The sequence below is a fragment of the Lutjanus erythropterus genome, chromosome 20 (assembly GCF_056507025.1).
Source record: "Lutjanus erythropterus isolate fLutEry1 chromosome 20, fLutEry1.hap2, whole genome shotgun sequence".
Lineage (NCBI taxonomy): Eukaryota > Metazoa > Chordata > Actinopteri > Lutjaniformes > Lutjanidae > Lutjanus > Lutjanus erythropterus.
In genome coordinates, this window is record NC_139336.1 from 28,040,160 (window position 1) to 28,062,392 (window position 22,233).

Here is a 22,233-nt window from a genome sequence, read left to right on the forward strand (position 1 = left end):
TGATAAACGCTGGTGGTTGAACTTTCGCAGCTGGAAATACGTTGTACAATAAAAGGCTATGATATGTGTTGTTTTGCCATGAGTGATGCACGGCTCACGGAAGTGGCAGTTGATCAAATATCTCTTTCTTTTCCTGCAGTGCCACCGTGACACTTACATTTGTGGCTGTGATAGACTGTCATGAAATTCTCGGCTGTACTTTTAGTGTTTAGTGTTTAGTGCTGATTAGCCAGTGTTAACATGCGAGTGCATTTAAGGGACTGTTCACCTCAAAGTCATCTAGTTTGTTTTGGCGTGAGTTGCCGAGTTCTAGAGATATCGGCCATAGAGACAGAGAGCCTTCTCTACAAAAAAAACTCAGCCCAGTTACTCAAGATAATCCACGGACCCCGTTGTGTTGTGTTCTGACCCTGCTGCACTTCTGTGTTTTATTTCTACTGAACTACACCTGCTGACCCATCAAAATATAAAAAGGAAGCGTGCATCTATTCCTGGAGGAGATGCTGATCCTCGTCCTTAATGGTTTCTAGCCTCACAGCCTTAATGGGGGCTATTGATGAAAGCTTTATACTCTCAGACAAAGTATTGAATATATTCACATTATATGGAAATGTCAATACACTTGCACCTACGCAAGTGAATACACTGTCTCTATACACCTACAGCATGTTTTCCTCCTTGCATTACTGACTCATATGTATGTCGCTCTGCAGGTTCTACTGGGACTTGATAATGCTCATCATGATGATGGGGAATCTAATCATCATTCCTGTGGGAATAACCTTCTTCTCAGAGCAGACTACCACCACCTGGCTGGTCTTCAACGTGGCCTCGGACACCATCTTCCTGGTGGACCTGGTCATGAACTTCAGGACGGGGATCGTCAACGAGGAGAGCTCCGAGATCATCCTTGACCCCAAGGTCATCAAGATGAATTACCTGAAGAGCTGGTTCGTTGTGGACTTCCTCTCCTCCATTCCAGTGGATTATATCTTTTTAATAGTGGAGAAAGGCTTTGACTCGGAGGTATATAAAACGGCCCGCGCCCTGCGAATCGTCCGCTTCACCAAGATCCTCAGTCTTCTGCGTCTGTTGAGACTGTCCCGACTCATCAGATACATACATCAGTGGGAGGAGGTGCGTATGTGCTTGTTTGTGTACGTCAGTGAACAATAAGAAAAAAGGGGGTTGTTACAAAAGCAGAGATGCAGAGTAACATGGAGATTTATGGTTGCTTGCATTTCTACCACTGCATGGTGGTTCTCAGGGTGCTTTTTCCAGCAGCATGGCAACAACCTTGAAAGGTTAATGCACAGATATTATTGTGCACGTGTACGACTAATAGGTGCTGTCAATCACTATTGGTCAGAAAGCTTATCAGTGGATAACAAGTGGTAATGCCAGTTTCAGCTCACTGATGGGTGAAATTAATTGAAAACCAGAAAAAAAAGCTTTATTTTTAACCAAATAATGGGTATATGTGGATTCAGGGCATAATATAATGTAATGAACTATATTATAATACTGTATCTATATAAAGGTGAGATATATTAGAGGCTAAATGACACCGTCCTTAATGTTCTGTTGGTGTGCTTGTTCCAGACACCTCTGGTGGATTTTGTGTGACCATCCACAAGGTTAAACCCCACTGGACATAACCGAGAGTGATACATTATTACCCTCCATTGAGTCCTTGCACTCCCTGACTCAGACTATTTAACCAAGCTCTAGTCTTCTCCTTCTCCGCGGTAACGATTTCATTACACACTGACTGATAGAAGAGATTGCGCTGCTCCACGCTGCGACTGTGCCGCTCCAGCAGGCGGACACATTTTAGACACCATGGCCAAAGCAGTGAGGTTACATTTCATCTGAAATGTGGCGTAGATAAAATGTAAATGGTTGACCGTAACACCACCTCTCTGCCTCACCTCGTCCCACACGTCCTTGCCCCACAGCTCCCTGTCCGTCCCTTCATTGTCTCACTCCCCCGTTGTTATGGCCGCTGTTATCCACGCTGTTTGTTACGGTGGTTGAAGCAAATTGTGTTGCTGTCAGGGCTCAACCTGAGCTGAGTGCACATACGGTATGGCTCAAAGAGATATCTAGGGCTGTGGTCAAGCAAAGAATGGGGGGGAAAAGTCTGCATGCTATCTCTAGATTAACTAAAATAACCACAGTGTGCTCCTCCTCCACTCTACTTAGTACCCTAAAGGAGTGCTGATCAAAGCTACACAGCATCGCCAAGTAAATGAACTCCTGCAGTTTACCCAAATATTTTTCATATGTAGCTCTATCATTACCTTTGGGGCATGTCAATGAAGTAAATTTGCATACAGCAGTAACACAAACATGCATACACATACTGAGCAGATTCATGGAGGGTAAAACAACAAAAGTAACGCTAGCTGAGCTCAAGCCAGAGTATCACATAAAGTTCCACAAAAAGGAACACTGAAGACAGTTACCAGCATTCAATCTACAACTGTTTTGTTATATAGTTGCTTCAAATGAGGCGCAGCTTCTCTTAACTGTCCATCAATATTACATCATTAGTCCAGCATTGCCCGAGCCTGTGGTAGCAGCCACATTAGCTCTACAACATGTCAAGACCAAGTTCAACAGGCTAGCCTACAAAATAAATAGTAAAACAGGGCTGATATTTTACCTACTCATCAACCAATCCATCGATAGTCAGTGGGGGAAAAAAAATCTGCATCTCTAGATTAACTCTATCAGTCACTGTGCACTGAATGCATTTGATCAGGTAACCTAAATGGACGCTAATCTAAGTTAAACAACATCGCCAAGCAAATAAATTCCTGCAGTTTGACCATTTATTTCTCACACATTGCTATATTGTTACTTTCAGGGAATGTCTATCAAATAAATTTACATACAGAAGCAATGTACACACATACCGGCGAGAAGTGTGGGCTTGCATATAAGAACAAAGCTAGCGCTAAAAGAGCTAACGTAACATTGCAGTCTAAAGTTCCACAAAAAGCAACATGAAAAGACAGTCCAACCCATGCTATCGTTATCGAGTTGGCCACAAATGAGGCTTAACGTTCACATAGTTTCTCTTGACTGTATTGCAGCATTAATCCAATATGGCTCCAGTCTGTGGCAGTAGCCACATTAGCTGCGCAACATGCCAACACCAAGTTCAGCAGGCTAGTAAGCAATTTATTTGGTTGGCTTCAAATGAGGCTTAACGTCTAAACAGGTTCTCTTGAGTGTCCCTCAATATCACAACATTATCCCAACATTGCCCCCATCTGAGGTAATAGCCACATTAGCCACACAACATGCTAACACCTAATTTGACAGGATACCCTCCAAAATAAACAGTAAAACAGCATAAAACAGGGCAAAACTTACAGCTTTCAAGTTTGACCTTGGGTCACTGAGAGCTGGTATTGATCCGTTATTGAGCTTGAACCGCACCTTCAACAAGAATTTGATTGGACATGAGCATAATAAGCAGCCAATCCACCAATCAACCAGAGGGTGTTAACCTTAGAGATATCAGTTCCACTGGAAGAGCAAAAAATAGATAATTTACCGTTTAGAGATGCATTTAGCAAAGTAAATGTTATGAGCCTGCAAACGTAAGCCAAAAATAATAGCTATAGTCATGAACATCCACCCAGAACTGAAGTGGAAATGGTAAGGAAATTGTACAGCGTATCCAATTCCCAGCCAGGCCATGGATCAGTGAACATTTATGAAGCAGGAAAATATCATCTTTGTGCTCGAGTACCAGTGAGGCAGCAGACTTTTATAGTGTTTATGATCGTTTTTATTTTTCTGTCACTGTGTGTTTTTTAACTGTGTTATATTACCCTTACTGCATAATGTGGCATTTGGAAAACAAAAGCATTATTCACGCTTCAGCAAAGCATTATTCAGGCTTTCCTAAATATGGGAGTTTACTGTCGGAAACACACACACACACACTACCATCATAAGCCATATTCTGAACGGTGAGCACCATATGGATTGTAGCTCCCTGGTGCGATTATCTTGGCATGCACACTGTGTAGGAAGTTGATTAGGCCTATACATTTGAGATTGATTTCTGTTTAGTTTGCTGCGTGCAGTGGGAGGATGAGGTGGTATGGCCCAGGTTAGAAACACAAATAGACAGTGCGGCAAGGTTAATGAAAATCTGCAGTGGGCATGCAGGGAGGGAAGGCAGTGCAGTATATGGGGATGTGTCATAATGCTCGGATACAACAGCCCTGCACTCCCAGTCCCTCTCTTTTCTCTCACGCTCAGTCATTCCTCTTTGTCTCCATTCGTCTTTCTGCTTCTCAAACTCTTCTTCCCCCCCATGCACGCTCTTCTCTCACGGTTTGTCATCCTCCTTTCGCACTCTGTCTTTCTCTAGATGCTGTGTTTACTACCCCAGTTTGCTTTAAAATATAGTGCAGAAACTGAATACAGTTATTTTGGTGTAGCCACATTAAACGGACGCACCGTATAATGAAACAACAGCGAATCAGACACATCCACGGGAGACGTGAGAGGGAAGAAAAGGCGCTGGGTGGAAGAATTCCAAGCTGTCGTAACATGTTAGGTGTTGGATGCAGGATTAGCGCTTTAATGGGGGGACAAATGCAGTCTCCTGCCATCATAATGGGTTTCAAGCAGTGAACCATCATTACATCAGCCCCGGGATGGACTCAGTTAGTTATTCAGACAGTGAGTTGCGACAATAAATCATCTCCCTGCCTCCATGTCCGTCATTCCTTCATCTGTCGTGTGCTCCCTGCCCCCCTCTTCACTTTGTCACCATCTCATCCCTCCATCTGCGAAGCAACGAAGGCCGTTATTTCATCAGCGCAGGCTGGACAGTCAGAACTGGGCTAAGGCAGACTTGTTGTTTCGACAAAACGCTCTCTGTCAGAGCTATTCCTCTATATTTTTCATATGTTGGTGGAGGAAGCGTGCTCCTCTTATTCTCACAGGCCTCCTACAAGCTTTATTTTTCCTGCTAAGTATGGTAGATACCACTTATTTCATGTCTCAGGTTTCTCAGTGAATATTCTCCTTTGTTAAAGGTGCTTGTGCCAAAACAAGAGCCTCTTACGGACAGTATACTGCTGGGAAATGGACGCTGGGTATTGTGGTCTAAGTAAAACAGCTGAGTGGCTACAGTATTAGTACTCACAAAGGAACTGATGCATCTTATTTAAGCAACTCGCTCGATTGTCACTCATTAGAGACGAGTAGTGTGGACGACTCCATCTGGCTGTGCCAATTAAGTCAGGAAAAATAATGACGGCGGAAAAAGAAAATATATATTTGATGCAATCTTACCAGTAAGATGGAATTGATTATTTTTGGTTATACAGGCTCTGACTCCTGCATACTGGGCGCTACCGTTCGTATCAGCATGCATGATTCTTTGAGTTTGTTCAGTCATTCATTCATTTGTTTACGAACACATAATTATTGCAATGCAGAGCGCTTAGGGAAATTGCAGCGTACAGTGTGAAGGTCATGCAGAGCCGCAAATACACTGTGTACTCGAACACACCGCAATTTAAACACGCACTGACCAAATGGAGGCTGGTGCGCTGTTTACACATCTGGAAGCAACTCCGTGTTTTTTTCTCGTGCTTTTGTGGCCATGTAAACACTTGAGTTAAATATTTTAAGGGATTTTAAGTGGCATGAACATGTTTTCGCTGTATAGTGTGCTGGGTCAAAGACATGCGTAAGCTGCAGCTGCCCCGAGCTACACAAAGTGTTTTAGGCACTTTGTTATGCGCCAGAAAGGGCAACAAGAAATGAAGACATCTTCTCCCTCGGGTGATGTTCTTTCAAGGGCATGTTGTTTTGCCTTTTTGATATGATCTTATGTGTTTTCAGAAAAATTTTTTTTTACTGAAGTAATACTAACTGATTTCTTTTTCAATTGTGGTTTTATGGGAAATCAGCATTTTCTTTCAACCAATCTGTATTTTCCTATTAACAATGGGTCAGATATAACGCAAACAGTGTGTAGTGAACCCACAGACAATTATCACCTGACTCTGCAGTTCACTTCAGCTCTGCAGAACGTTTCAGCTTAATATTTCATTGCAGCTTTATTGTTTTGATTATCGCAGCTATCATGGACTCATTTTCTAGCTGCAGCAGGCAGCTGTTAGTGAAAAAAGGAATCTGATAAATCCACTGTGTGCCAACCACCCAGCGCCAGACAGCAGACAAAGTCTGCAACTGGCATGAGGGGGGATGTCGTCCCCTTTGTTAACCTGCCTCCCTCCCTCTCCATCCTCTCAGTTCAATTGAATATGGCATCTAATCTGCCGGACTCATTGATCCTTTGTCTGACTGTGGTTTATACAAGTTAGAATCTATGGCCCTGACCATGGCTCTGAAACATCAGTAGCTTAACAGTGCCCTAACGCTCTCATTTGGCCTTTCCCCCTGTTAAAAATTAAGAAATACCAACTGGCAACAAGTACGTGAATACTAGATACCAGGTATTTTCCTTAAGAGTTGGTGGAGACCAAAACAGAGCTAAAAGATTGGGTGGATATTGGATTTATACTGTAAGCCATGCTTCCATCAACATATTTTTGTGTGCACTTTCATCAGAAAAGGTTGATGGAAATGGTTGATTTTGAAAAATCTTCCAAAATGTTGCAAGAAAAAAGTGTTTACACTTGCTTGAGGTGATTAATGTGTTTAATCAGAGATGGAAACTTGTGCGGCTGATCAGCTGTTTCCGCTCTGGCAGTCTCGCTCCCACACTCACTCCACACAGATCTGATATAACCGTTACCGTTTCAATCGCTATTATTAACACCTTTTCCAGATGCAGCAGACAAAGTTTGCGACTAGCATGTGAACACACTGTAGTAGATCTTTTACAGCAGCAGCCAAAGCACCAGATAATGAATGAATGAATGTTGGACTTGGACTCATCAGAAACATGACTAGAAATAAATACTGATGTTTCGCCAATCACACAGGGTTAGGCCGTGTCATCTTTATAAGCTGATAAGATGTTATTGTCGTGTTTTCGGCCGTTTCCGTTGTCCCTTTGGTGCCCACTCAACAACACAAGTCATATTTTCCACCCAGAGAGCACTGATAAAAATCCCCTAGTCACAGGTCCCTAACACTCACCTATAGTGGCCCACAGGGGAGTCAGATTTAATGGCTGAGTATTTAATAATTCAATGAAATAATGAGAACATTATCGGGGGGCATTTTTTGCCCTTTCATCTTTAATTTCACAGGCGTTTTTTTTAGATCTTTCAAGGGCGTTTTTGCCCCCTGCTCGGATTCATTTCTAACCCCGCTTCCCTTATGTTTTCCTTATTATTTCACATCCTCTCAGATACAGAGCTAATTATCCCAATGACCTTACAGCCGCGACAGTCAGACACTTTTTTCCCCCCTACAATTTTTTACCTTTGTGCTGATGTTGAAGAAATATCGTTATGATTTATGTCACCAGGAACAGATTTAGACACCGCCCCCGTCCAGTGTTGATTTTGGTTGATTGTATTTATTTAATTAAAAAAAAAAGCTAAATCAGGGGGATAACATTTTTAAACTGCTGTAGAGAATCCCCACAGCTCCCAGTGCCACATCTGGCTCATCACAGCCACCAGGCCTCCTGCCAGATCCCAGCTCAAGCACAAGGGCTCAGGTTGGGCTTGTGGCAGCAAACCAACCCCCAGGGGTGACTGTACCCTTTCTGAGGCCCGAGGCAGAATGTCTGTCACCAACAAATCGCTAAACCTTATCTTTAGAGCACCACATATTGATTTTATAATTTATGCCTCACTGTTAATAATGACTCATTGTTTAATCTAGTGCAATGCCTATTATCAGTGAAAGATATATTAACAATAATTAGGAATCATCATTAAACCTGTATTCTCTAATAAGAGGAAAGTCTTCTGATTATTTATTATGAGACGTGTGTAATATTTCAGACATTAAAAAACTGCCACATGTCTTTTCTCTGCAGTAGAGGCATCAATGATTGCTTTGTTAGACATCTGTTGGAACCTAATTATTGTTCCCCACTGTGATGCTGAATTGAAAATTTAAATGAATACATTAGTTTGACATTTTACGAGCTAATTTGGGAAACTGCAGAACCAGAGAGCTAACATCAGTCTCAGCTTGTGTGTAATCCCCACTAGTCTCATGGGAGAAATAACTGATAAATGACAAAAGGCTTGCAACTAATGATTATTTTCATTATTGATTAATCTGTTCAATTAATCAGTGAGTTATTTGGTCCATTAAATGATAGGAAATGGTGAAAAAGGTTGAAGAGACCTCCTCAAAATGCCTTGTTTGTCCTACTTTTACTGAAAAATGGCTGAAAATGTTTAATTGATTATCAAAATAGTTGCCAAAATTGACTAATCGATGCAGCTCTATGTGACAATCGACAAACGAGCTGTAAAATAATGTATTTTCTGATGATCCTGAAGGAGATTTTAACAATTAGCTGTGAAACTGCTCTGGTTTGTAAGTCTACCATTTATATTTTATACAAAGATGTGTGCATATGTGTGTTGAAAGTGCACAGACTCTCCTGACTCAACCGTAATTATTAAAATACACAAACTATAATACAGTGAATATGTTGTTTACATGGTTTCTGGCACACCGTCCCTCCAGTTTAAGCTTTTATTCCCCTCCATAGTTAAACACATATTGTAGTGTATCATAATACATGTTGTCTGGTCATGTTGCAGAGTCGACTGTATTTTGATACCGTGGTAACACACCGTCACACGTGCTGAGTAACACAATGATATCCACCCTCTATGGTCCGTATAAACATACTACAGTAGCAGGAGGCAGGACATGACATGAGGTGGGCTAATGTTACCAGTTTCCCCTGCTGGTAATTCGCCTGCACAGATCAAGTCATCACCTGCAATAATCTCCAAGTTGATGTAAGTCTTACAGCCTGACCTGTGATTACACTTCTGTTCTTGGAAAATTATGTCCATCAGTGCAGCACCTGGATCCGTTTCCTCCTTTTTACGATCGGCAAAGCAGCTGACAACATTATTCTCCCCGTCTCGGATCGTGCCAGATTTCCCCCAGACATCCAACTTGGCCATCAAAGATGTATTGTACACAATCTGGCACTCAGCACTGACTATTCTTGCCCTTATGTTATGTATCTTTTGATGTACTAGCTAGCAGCTTTAGCAGCAACTTTGACATCCCATGATTAGGCTTTATAAGAAAGTCGCTGTCATCAGCTGCCTGCCCACATTTAGTTAATTTTCACCTGTGATTTCTCTACCCATGATGCAACTTTTCCACGGGTACCCGGCCCAGTGTAGGACTGAAGCTACAACCTTCCTTTATTCTTGTTTCTACCCAGGGGCAGGGTTGGTTGCCGAAATGCTCATAACCAACGTGCCTATTGGACCGAATCACAACACAGATCATGGTGCCTGATTTCGGTGCCACATCCCTGAGTTGTAGATTTAAATAGTTTCTCTCTGGTGCGAACGTTACTAACACATCACCACACATGCCGAGGCATCAGTACAGTTTTAAAAGTATCATTTTAAGCGTCAGTATTGGAAAAAACACAAACCTACCCAGAAAGGCTACATTGGTGCACTTCTTTTTCTTTGCATCCCCCCCTTCCACTTTCTTTCTTAAGCTTGTTAAAGAGTGCTCCTGGTGATGAAACTGTGTCATCATCTCATGCCATCGTGTCATTATCAGAGTTGGTTTGTTGCATAAATTTGCCCCGAAGCTTCATTCTTCACGGGCCTCTGCCAATCAGATGCACAGTATACTGTACATTCTTCATATGGGGGTGGGGTCTTCCCTGAATCAGCGATGTTGATGATTCATTTTGTGATCTCTCACATGCAATTAGAACTTTATTCACAGGAAACCGACCTGAATATGTGCGCAGCTTCATGTTGTCGTCATAGATCTTTCATGCAAAAGTACAACCTGTTTCTGTGAACGTCAACAAAACAGCCTGACTCACTTCTCAAGATCACATCGTTCTGTTAATTCACTGCTGATAACAGTTGCCTGGAAAAGAAACTGGTTGATGATGTCTCATTTTAGCTGCCCGTTTTACAAGAGTTGGCTGGTATCTGCTACAGCCGACCGCAGCAGAGCACGATGCAAGTGATCTGTGTAATTATAGCATCTGTCTGTAGGGGTGCCTCCTCATCCTAAGCAAAGGTGCACAGTTGATTCGCAGCTCGGTCGGTTGGTAAATTGATCTGAAAGGGGGGAAAATGTGAGCCAACTGACCTGGGTATCTAGTTCACTGTGTGGAAGCAGTGGAGGAGACTGTAACTACATTACGTGGGCTAAATTTGGTCCCTGCTGAAATAACCTGTACTATTGTGTGACAGTCCGACAGCGGACCTTTTTTTAACTCTCCCATCTTTAGACACAGAGTGTCAACAGAGCGACGGTGGAGGTGTGAATGTTTGTCTGCACCTTTTCACATGTGTCCTGTGGTTCTTAGCTGAGTTTAAGCCAGGACAGGACTTCAAAGACTTGTACTGCACAGTGCAGGTGCAAAATTAGATGCATTCATGTAAAGAAAACAGGAATTATAAGTCATGGTATTGTGACAGTGCTCTTGATTTTTGGGCTGTCGTTCCCTTTTAGGAGAGGTGCAGAAAGCGCATCTCGCTGTCCAGTGAAAACCACTTGGTGGTTTCAAATTTTTTGATAAAACTGAAAGAAGGAGTGCTCCTTTATGAACTATCTCTTAAGCCAGACAAACCATTTACAAAGCCACTGGATCATCTGAGAAATGCATTGCCCAAAAGCTGAAAACATGGCTGTTTTTCTTTTCTTCTTCATTTAACCTATATTTTAATAAATAAAATTCTAGTTAAAAGTCATGCCTTATCCTATTCTCTCTGTCCTTCCCTTGAACTGGGCTGTGGCAAAGTGGGGGCTCATCCAGGATCGTTTGCTTTACTGCTCTGCCACTCCAGATGTGCAGATCTAAACGTGACGAACTGTCGATCAGCTGGGGGCAACACAGGCCTTCAACCAAACCAGACATTCTTAGGAACAACAGACCCATATTTACCTGCTGTTCACAAAGATCCCCTCTTCACTTCAGCCTCAAAGTTCTTGGTTGAATAATTGCTTCTACCACCATGATCTGGTCGCAGCACAGCCTTTGCAGATGCTTTTAAATGCATCTTTAAAGAGAGAGACTGTACGGTATCAAATGCGATATAACGGCCGGTAAGTTGCGCTGTTAATTTTGTTGTTACTTTGATTTAATTTTGAAGTTGTGACATCAGTATTAGCAACGTTATCGTGCAGAAAAACCGGGAAAGGGTTTTTTTGGAAGGGCTTGGGCTTGTTGCTAAAACATATTTGCTTGAACCAAAATTTAATTGTTCAGATTTGAATACATAATAGGAAATCAACAGAATGATATAAACTCCTTCAAAAAGGAAAACAAAAAATAACAGACCATCCCTATAAACAATTACCTGATTATAAATAGATGATGATTAGTTCCCTGTTGATTAACTGCACCAGCACCAGTTGAAAATTAATATTATTATCTTCCCACTGATTAATAAAATAAGCTGACGAAAGGCGCAGGCATCGTAGGTGAATGAAGGAGATCATGATGAAGCCACTGTGTGTGTACGCTAATTTGCCACCTCAGCAACAGATAGTGTGGTGTCAGAGGAGATTAGTCGGCTTTGCTTTATAGAGTCCTGTGGACTTGATTCACATGTCTCTGAATAGGCTGTTCCAAGTCCTCGGCGCCTTGAGGCCTCCGCCCCATGCAGGGACACAGGTGCACAAGCAGACACACACACACACACAGGACACACACACAGACACAGAAGGTGTGCTGAATCATGAAGTGCTGAATCATGTTTGAGGTTGAAAGAGAGCAGGGGACAGAAAGGGAGGAAGGCAGTGTGTGTTACAGTTTATCTTTGTGTGTGTATCAGCAACAACTCCTGTACTATGCTCCCCTGATTGATTTTCTATTGTGTTGACTGTATTCCTCTCTGTAATTACAGCTTGTACATGAAGTAAGGACAAAGCTTTTTAAATGTGACCTCATGTGTTTCTTTCCTTGTCTGTTTGCATTCTAGCACATGCAATCTGCGCTTTTAAATCTGCACCTACATGCAATCTGTCACGGCGGCTGCAGAGCTTAAACAAACGACATGAATCTATAAAGAAAGTATTCAATGCATTCATCACAGAGAACAGCAAATGACATTTATGGGAGGATAATTAAAAGGAGCCTGGCCTCATTACCATGTTCTCTCAAATGGCATTTAGTTGTAGGACAGACGTTCGGCAGCGGAGGAGCGGGAACGCGACCGGGCTGCAGGACTCGCGTCTGTGAAAGAGCCGTGTTGGAGGAGCAGAGCCGTCGGCTGATGACTGTATACAACTGTTTCCTGTTATTTGACGTGATTTGATCTGATGTGATGTGTGAGGCTGAGGATTGTTGTGGGAATGTGTCATGGCTGTGTGTTTGTGAGCGCGTGTGTGTGCGTGCAGCAGGGTATTTCTATACCCCCTCGCCTCGAGGTGGCATATGGCAGATTGGTAGCGCCACCGAGATTTTTCCTAAAAAACGCTGTGCTTTCACGATCAGCCAACAGCGTGTTCGGGTTCACTGTGGCAAAGATGAGTAATGGAAATAATGACCCAAGATGAGTGTTTGAAGACATCAGATCCAAACTGATAATAACTTTAAGCAATCAGACAACTTCAGTTTAACATTCCTTGAAAACAGGGTTGGGAGGGTTACTTTAAAAATGTATTCTGATACAGTTTCTACTGACCAAATGTCCAAATATTACCCAATATATTACCTCAATATAAAATATAATATAAATGGTTTAGCCAAATATAGCGTTTTTAGGGCTGCAGCTAACTTTCTTTTATTAATCAGTCAATTATTTAAGAAAGTAAGTAATCGATTAGCTGTTTGGTGCATGAAAAATGTTGATCAAAGCTGAAGATGATGTCCTAAAATGTCTTATTTTGTCCACAACTCAAAGATATTAAGTTTACTATCAAAGAGGAGTAAAGAAACCAGAAAGTATTCACATTTAAGAAGCTAAAAATCACGGAATTTGGACTCTTTTTAATCAAAAAATGACTCAAAATGACTGATCGATTACTTAATCCTTGGACCTTTGGACCAATTTTTCAAGCCTTTCCTGTAATGATTAATTTTTTATTATCAATTGATCATTATTGATTAGTTGTTTGCTCCATAAAATGTCAGAAAATGGTGAAAAATGTTGATCAGTGTCTCCCAAAGTCCAGGATGATGTCCTCAAATATCTCGTTTTGTCCACAACTCAAAGATATTCAGTTTACGACTCAAAATGATTCATTGATTATTGAAGTAGCTGCAGGTTAATTTAATAGTCAACTAATAATAGATTAATTGTTGCAGCTCTGAGTGTTTTATGTTTGTTGTTAGTTTATGAGCTCGTCCAAGTGTCCCTTCCTTTGTTGTGCACCATTTATTAATTGAATGAGGCAAAAGAAGAGAAGCGATTTTTCACTAGAGGCCATGACTATTAATTGCCAGCTGTGTGTGGACTGTGCACGGTGGTATATTGTTGTTTATTTTAAAATTTTAATCCTGCTATTAATCCCAATTTTTACCAAGTGTATCTGTAATCTGGTAGAGATTTACTGTAACTCTGTGAGACGGGGCTTCTGGGAAAGCTGCGCAGGCCAGGACATGATTCATCTTTGGAGCAGGTGTTGGTTAGCCCAGATTCTGTATCTGCTGCTGCACAAAGCACACACAGTCAAACGCCGCACAGCTGGTTGTTTATATTTAATGTCCCAATGAGGAGACACGCTGGGACATTGGACATTGTGTTGCAAAGCACACAAAAGGTCTAGTTTCACTTGAAGGTACGTTGAGGACACCGAGGGACCACTCTTCTGCGCCCGGAGACGCGCTTGTCATTTATCGAACAGAGGCAGCGATCTGAGGTGCAGCTTGTGTGTCATTAATGATGTTTCCCTGCATTAAAGGGGGGAGATGTGCTTGATATCGCATGAAGGTTAATGAGTACGGACTAATGTGCAGGTGTGAGCGGAATTTCTCCACATCTGAAGAGAAGATGCAAATGCTGCAGCTGTGATAAACTTGTGGTGATCGCAGCGCGGCATTTTGAATCAGAATTTAAGTCGGCTTTGATGGCCAAAAATGTGCACATAAGCAAGAAATCTGACAGTTTGTCATTGCTCTCAGTTTCATTCAACCTTTATTTACTTGGACTGGACCTTCCTCTTCTATGATGCTGTGCACTTAGAGAAGATGCTGATGTACAAGAACAGAATAGATGCAACAGCTAAGAACATTTGATGGGCCATTAAGTGTGTGTTTGGATACGTTTACGTGGGAGTCTTTGGAGAAATCAATCACATCAGTGCCGCCTACGCCTTGCGCCGAGCTGAGCCTCTGCAAGAGCCGCTGTTTGAAGTGACTTTATGCTCCTTTTTCAAACCCACTATTCCAATCCATCTTATTGGAATGCCTTTAAAAGTGTAAAGAGTCCTATTACATTTTACAAATCTATGAACAAAGATTATTATGATTTTACGAGTGATAGATGCCAAATATCTCTTTGCATGTGCAGGTAGATTGAGGACTGTTTTAGGGCTCATCACTACATTAATAATTATCATTTCTTTTCTGAACCCTGATGCAGGGCTGGATTATATGGTAAATAATGATTATTTTTACGTGATAGTTTTCGTATTAACTCACAATGATGTGACTTTATTGGAGTCTGTTTTCTCAAATCTGGAGAACAAGATTTGTTGATCAGTTTTGCTTGATTAAAAAAAAATGCAGCTACTCTGATTTGGATGTTACACGTGGCCATATTGTGAATTTTCTAATATTTTGATTGTGCAGCCCGATTTGGATGGACAAATTCCACCAGTAAACTGTAACTTCATAAGCTCAGTGCATCCAGAATATGACTTTTTGTAAATGAAATGCTTTTTAAATAAAAGATTAAGCGCATATTAGACTTTTGTTTTCATGCACATAAGTATGGCTCTAAATCTTGGACCAGGAATTAAACACCTACCGCAGTAAAAAAAACTAAAGAAAAGGAACATAATACAAGAAAATTAAGCTACAAATCGATTTAATATCAATAAATACATGGGCTGTGTGTTTACTGCACACCAATATCCATGATCGGACATGTTGCATTTGTCACTAAAGCATGAGAAGACACAAATTTGCTGTCCAGCAAGCAAGCAAGCACCAAGCACTTGGCTACGGAACAGCGAATTCACTGTTCCCTCTTCCTCGCTCTTGCATTTTTCATCAGTGTTCAGGCTGCACGGTGATGTTTGTGCATGTTTTATCCCATTTGGTTGAGCAAGTACTAAAACAGCAGCAGCACTCTTTATGGAGAGAAGCTAACAAATGACCATGTTTTGCATCTTTTTATTCACATTCGATGGGATGGCTTGTGAATTGCATCTATTTTATATCGAACTCAGACCGTATTCCACCATGCTGGAATAGTATGTTAATGTCTGATAGCCATGTATGTGTTTTACTGTAATCTGCAGGGTGCTGCAGCGTTCTGGTGGTCAATGGGAACCCCACCCTGTATTTAGCACTGCAGAGCATGACTGGGCAGGGTGTTGGAGGCGAAGCAGACCTTTGTTGTCTTGTGTGTGGGAGCTGCAGCCTGCGGGGGGCTAAAGAGCTCTGTCACGTGTCTTTATGTGTGACAATCTGCCCGTCACACATTTGACATGTTGTGAGAAGGCGGGGGAACCTTTCCCTGATCAAGAGGCACCCACACTGTCATAGCAGTAATCACCAGCATCAGTGTTAAATACTCTTGTACAAGAATATGTTACTTAGCAATTATGTGTAGGGGAGACCAGGTCATATTGTCACACTTTTTTACATTACAGTCACTCATTTTACAAACTGAATTAAGTAATAAATTCTTGTGCAAAAACATATAGTCTTTACATTTTTACTTCGTCAAGTGCATTTATGACAAGTTGCCCCATCGACGGGTAAGTTGTCACACTGTGCAGGGCCACAAGTAAGGCTTATTATGCACCCATCGATGTATTTCAACCATTTTGTGGCCACATCATTAATAACAATTTAACTACAACTAAGCAGTTAACTACATTAACACACATTGTTGTTTAAATTTTGCGCCAACTTTAGCAGCTAGCAACATCAGCGTCTGCAGGGCTGCAGATGGATGATGCATGCTGGGGCAAATTGTGACGATTTGCCCTGAAAGCACTGAGACATTTTGCCTCAGAGCGACATGTGCTGCTGCTCGTTATACCACAAGCTAGCTTTAGTACAGTACTTTATTTTAGATAACAAAATACACCTTTTTTTCTCTTATATTCTGTGCAAAAATACTTTAATTGAACTACATAATTATCAAAGTTTTATGACATGAATAATGCAGTTTAGTTTTATTATTTTTATGGTTGAAAAATATGAAAATTGTTCTCACCTCAGATTACAGCGACATAAACTGCATGTCAAGAGCAAAATTCCTGCAGAGCAGTCCACTGCACGTGAAACCAGGCCTGCAGCTAACAATTATGTCTTATTATTGATTAACCTGTTGACCTTTTTCTCAATTAATCGATTAGTTAGGTCCATAAAATCCCATCAGACAATTGTGAAAAATGTTGATCACTTTTCAAAGCCGATGATGACGTCCTCAAATATTTTGTTTTGTCTACAGCCCAAAGATATTCAGTTTACCTTCACAGAGGAGTGAAGAACCAAGAAAATAGTCACTTGGTTCGGTAAGAAAATTAGTCAGTGATTTATCATTGATCAAACTATTTATACCAATTAGTCGAATAATAATCAATTAATTGTTGCAGCCCTACATGCAACTGTTATTTTTATATAGCTCCCTCTATTGTTGGAGGTATTCACAGGGTGACAACGTACCCAAGGTACAAGATACCCCACTTCTCTCCTAAAAAAAATAGGAAATGTGCTTTTTAAACCATTTAAGGCATATGAAATGTAAAATTGTCTTTCTACCAATTAATGTTCTCCAAAACAAACATGATCTCTCCCCGTCTCTGTCCATTTCTCTCTTTTCTTTTCCCTCTCTTTCTCTCTCACACACACACCCTTACACACACACCTACACACACAAACAAGCCACTAAAGTCACACACAACACAACTGCCTAATGGACTCCTCCAGTCCAATTTTGTCAAGCAGACAAAAAATGAAGGACAATGCTTTTTCCCTCTCATGCTGTCTGTGTTCTTTTCCTCTCTGTTTTAAGACACGGCTCTCTGACGATGAACATAATGTGCCTTGAATCGTGTTCTTGCTCTGCTCACTGAGGGAAGCTCACTCTTGGCCCACGGGGTGGAAAATCCCAGACTCCACAGCCTGGAAGAAAGAGTTTTTCTGCTCCTCAGCCCCTGTAGATTTAACCCATTTTCCCTTGCCAAGTCACTCAGTGCTCCTTCTGTTGCTAGTTGGTCTTGTTAACTGCGGTAGAGAGTGTTAATTGCTTGACCATATGGTTTAGAGGACAGAGTTAATTGTCAGATCCGTGGTGTTAAAGTAGAGAGAAAAAATAGCTCCAAACACACTGATTACAGCAACACAGCAAGCGACGCTTTATCTCGTTTCATTGAGTTAGAGAACATGGTTTTACACTGTAAATCTGAGGTTATTAAAATGAGTATGTCAACAGTAACGCCTGCACAGCAACTCCAGCGCACAATATTATTAAAGGTTATTGGTTAAATTCATAAAAGTGCGGGTTGGAGGTGGCATGCAGGCGCTGATCTTGGTATGTCAAATATTGACTGTAGCACACAGTCACTTAAACAACCAACAGTGTGTCTTCTAGTTACCCTAATAAATAGATCAAACAGGAAGAGGGAAACAGGGACTAGAAAGCATTCAAGTGAGAGGAAGTATAGGTTAAAAATAGACTAGACCAATCCCTGTAATTAGCATGTAAGCTTGGGGGTGCACATACATATACATATATATGTGAATGTATTTATTTATTTATTTATTTATTTATTACCAAGCACATTATTAAATCACTGAAGTTAACACACCGATGCAAATGTCCAGAGTTTGCTAGGAAAGGAAAGGATTTTCATCCGTAGTCCCTGGGCTGGTTATAACAAGTGGATGCCTGATGTCATCTGTATAGTGCTTCGACATGTAATGCAAAACTATACAAACAATACCTTTTCTCTTTTGTTGAAAATGTTTAAATTTGCAAGCAGCTTCTGTAAGCGGCATGCATGAAAACTGGAAGAAAACTGGAAAGAAATTGCAACAAAATAAGCTAGATTATCAGCATCCATATGCTCAAGGATAAACAAACAAACAAAATCCAAGCAAAGAAAAAATAAGCATAAACGATGTATTTCCGTGTTGGAGAATTTGCTTGTATTTGTTTAAAGCTCTCTGTTGACAAAACTGTCTTGTGTTTTAGGCTAAAAAAAAGCAAAGGTTTAGATTAGCCAAATCTGGGAAGAAAACTATGAATGTGGTGTTTAAAATACAGTTTTAGCTTGCAGTCTGCAAACACCTCGCCTCACCCTCCCCTTCCATGCATGAGAACCTAAACTGTGGCCAAATGCCCCCTCTAGAACCGGAGTTTGGGGACCTCTTTAGATAGAAATTGTTCATTCCAAGGTAACGAAAACCCAACAATTCTGATTTTCAGGTCCGATTATAGACTATGAGAAACATATTAATGATTATTATATTCCATTGCTGCCATACAAGTAAATCTCACACAGTGGACCAATAATAAACCAACAGTGTGTCCTCCTGATACCCTCATAAATAGATCAAACAGGAAGATGAAGATGGTGGATAGAAAGCATTCAAGTGTGCAGAAACATAGGTTAAAAATAGAATACATTGTCAGAAGCCATATGTTTCAAGCTTAAAGAATAAAATATGATTTCCATATTGGGGGATTTGGTTTAGGATCAATTAAAGCCCTTTATGGTTGAGGAAAATTCTCTTTCTTAGGATTAAAAAACCCTCTACAAGAAACTGAATTCAAAGCTTAAAACAAGGCTGGGTTCCTTTTCTTTTTAAAAGTCAACATTTTGGAAAGAAAGGATTGGTCAGCGACTAGTTAAGGTTCACCAAACCTAGGAAAACAAATTTGAATTTGACATTTTAAGGTGTTTAAAACAGAGTTGTTGTTTTTTTCACTTAACTGTAATGAGACACACATTTTTATTTTATTTTATTAAGGATTCATTTAACAAGGAAGAGCTGGTCAGGAAGGTGCAGAAAACCTAAAAATCTTTCTTTCCCAATTCATTTCTGACTTTGGGAACAACAATTTAAGGAAATATTGTGATTTCCATATTTAGAATTTAAAGAGAGGATAAATAAGTAGGAATTTTGCCAAAAATGGCAGATGTTTATGAAAATATGTCGTCTTGCTCTTGTGCTTTTTGCTGCATGTCTCTTATAAACAAATCTTTGTGTCTGCTGTGTTAATTGAGCGAATATATATGTGCATTTTAAAAAATAAATGCTCAGATTCACAGTAAGTCAGCCTTTTTTTCTTGCAGCTGCCGGCTTTACAGGTCACCCTGTATCACACTGTCACTGTAAGCTGATGTATGACATTTAAAATGTTGTATACTCCTCCGCTGGGAGTACCTCCATTTCTCTCTTTCTCGCTGTCTCGGTCTTTTCATCTCCTCCTGTCAGTGCCAGTCTGTCTCTCAGTCCGACCCTTTATTTGATGTAAGATATAAACAGACATGTCCGCACAGTAAAGACAGAGACAGAAAGGCAGTGACACCGAGAGGCAGAGATGGAGGAAAAGAAAAGCGATAGATTGTCTAGGCAGGAGGCAAAATCATATACAATATAGGGGGAAAAAAGTATTTTAATCATAGACAGGCTTGATGTATTAGAATACAAATAAAAAAGTAACTTTATTCTATTATGGTTACAAAAAAATATAAGGATTATTAGCAGGATTAAGATTTTAAAATACATTTTAAAATAAGAAACGATGTTCTACCATGTGCAATATTACAAATAACAGTACATGGTAGGCCTAAATGTCTTCCAGCTGAATAAATGCTGCTATCATCAATGACTCGACACCAAATTTCGGTAAACATTTACAAGAGAGAACTGCTAACGTTAGCTACACAGGCCAGCTGCTAATGTTTGCTGCACATATGAGCCACTGACGTTTGCTACACAACCAACCACTAACAACTAACTAACCAACTGTTAGCATCAGCTACACAGAAATCCAGTGAGCTAGCTAACCTGCCAATGCTACTACTGAAAAATATTTTGGGACTGTAGGTGGTGATGCTAGCAACCAGGACAGTTAGTGGGTAAAAACAAGTTTATGACACTGTAGTGTCAAGTGTGAATAGCTTAAAAAAGTACATTTAAGTGTGAATAAACACAACAGGACAAGCAATTAATACACCACCATATTAAGATAAAAAAAAAATTACCCTCACCCCAACCCCAAACACTATCTAATGTTAGTAAAACACTAGGTAACTGCTAATTTGCTCATTTGCAAAATGCTGGTGAACTAGTTAGTTAACGATTAGCTATGTAGCTTGTGTAGCTTAATTAATATGTGAACATGTCACTTTAACATGCAAAGTCTTTTAAACATCTCCAAAATTTGGTTTTCTTTTGAAAATAGCCTAGCACATAGCATATCTAAGTACAGAAAACTGGAAAGGATAATATTGTGATATTGCTACATTTTTAACAGGCACTTAATAATTGTATGAGAATACAGTTTTAAAGTAGCCCGTCCAAGTCTGATGATAGACATGTACAAGATAAATGGAACCTGGTTTCATGTTACACTAATGACTGAATTAGTGCTGTAAGCGCTACAAGCTGAACCCTAAAACAGCTGCCATCCTCTGTTATTGAGCCTGAGGTATAACTGCTCCAATATCCTCACAGCAGTCAAACAAAATCAACATCTGCCGTTTCCTCCCAACATCTGCTTTTTATTTTTAGCAAGATTTAGTTTTTTAACACGTTATATTTTGATATTCAGCAACAATATTAATTTGATCATCCTATTATTAACACCCCCTCCGGAGTTAGAAAACAGTCCGATCTCGCGTCCGTCCCTACGGGATACCCCCCCCCCCCGTGAACACAAGTCTCCTTCTGCCTGGTGGAGTGCACGGTACAGTAAGCAGACAGATGACAGATATAGTCTTGGGAGGGGGGCTAAGGTGATAAGTGTGGAGATTAGGCTAATCTCGGTTATTTTTGTTCGCTGGGCTGTTGTTGGTGGTTGCTGTGTGTGTAGGAGGTATAGTAGAGAGGGGGGTCACGCTGAAGAAAACAGATGCATTGGTGGTGATCCCTGAGAAAAGCTCTTATGATCTGCAGATTCTCCGTACTTGACTGACTGATTCTCCATGAGCTGCATAATGATCCCTTGTTATTTAGTGGGGGGGGGGGGGGTAACACCACTCATGGCACACATCCTGTAATGATGTCTTGTGCAAAATAATTAATTAGTAACTAGTGGAGCATTTAGGGTTCTTCTACTCTCACTTCCCAAGAGTTAATGTCGTAGTGGATGGATTTACTAAAGCATCCTTCATCAAGCTATCACAACGACAGTCGCGCTCATCTATTGAAGCTTGCTGTTAATATGAATCGACACACAATATATTCTCTGTAGTCTCAAACGGCATAGGGGCAATGCACTATTATTACACCACAGAGCAGTATTCTTATGGACGTCCATTTGTGACTGCAGCACAGATTAGATTATGTAGCATATCAAGTGTAGTTACTCATGTTGCTATAGCTAACATAGTCAGAGGTATGTAGGACGAGATAATGTTGCTCCATTCTGGGTTATATGACTGATTATAATGTCATACCGCACCATAGGGCTGTGTATTTACAGCACTATTGTATTGTTAGTGCTTAAAGGAATAGTTCAGATTATCTGAAGTGGGTCTGTATTGATAGTCAGTGTAGCGAGTTTAATTGTACACTATATTGAGAATATTTTCACCACTTTACCTTGCTGTCAGATGGCTTTTTCCAATGAGAAACTTTAATTACATAGGCCAGAAATCATGCTTTTCTTACCAACCAAACTCCATTGGAAAAATCAGAAATTTTACCTTGCAGAACACAGGAAACAGAAC

The 22,233-nt window shown here is 40.6% G+C and overlaps 1 protein-coding gene across 1 annotated transcript in view; it reads left to right on the plus strand.

Annotated features, from left to right (window-relative positions):
* hcn1 (hyperpolarization activated cyclic nucleotide-gated potassium channel 1) overlaps positions 1 to 22,233 on the plus strand; it is a 100,723-nt gene that overhangs the window by 8,296 nt on the left and 70,194 nt on the right. Inside the window, exon 2 of the mRNA XM_084745879.1 lies at positions 714 to 1,137. Coding sequence (XP_084602005.1) covers positions 714 to 1,137 — 424 coding nt within the window. The remainder of the gene's footprint in view (positions 1 to 713; positions 1,138 to 22,233) is intronic.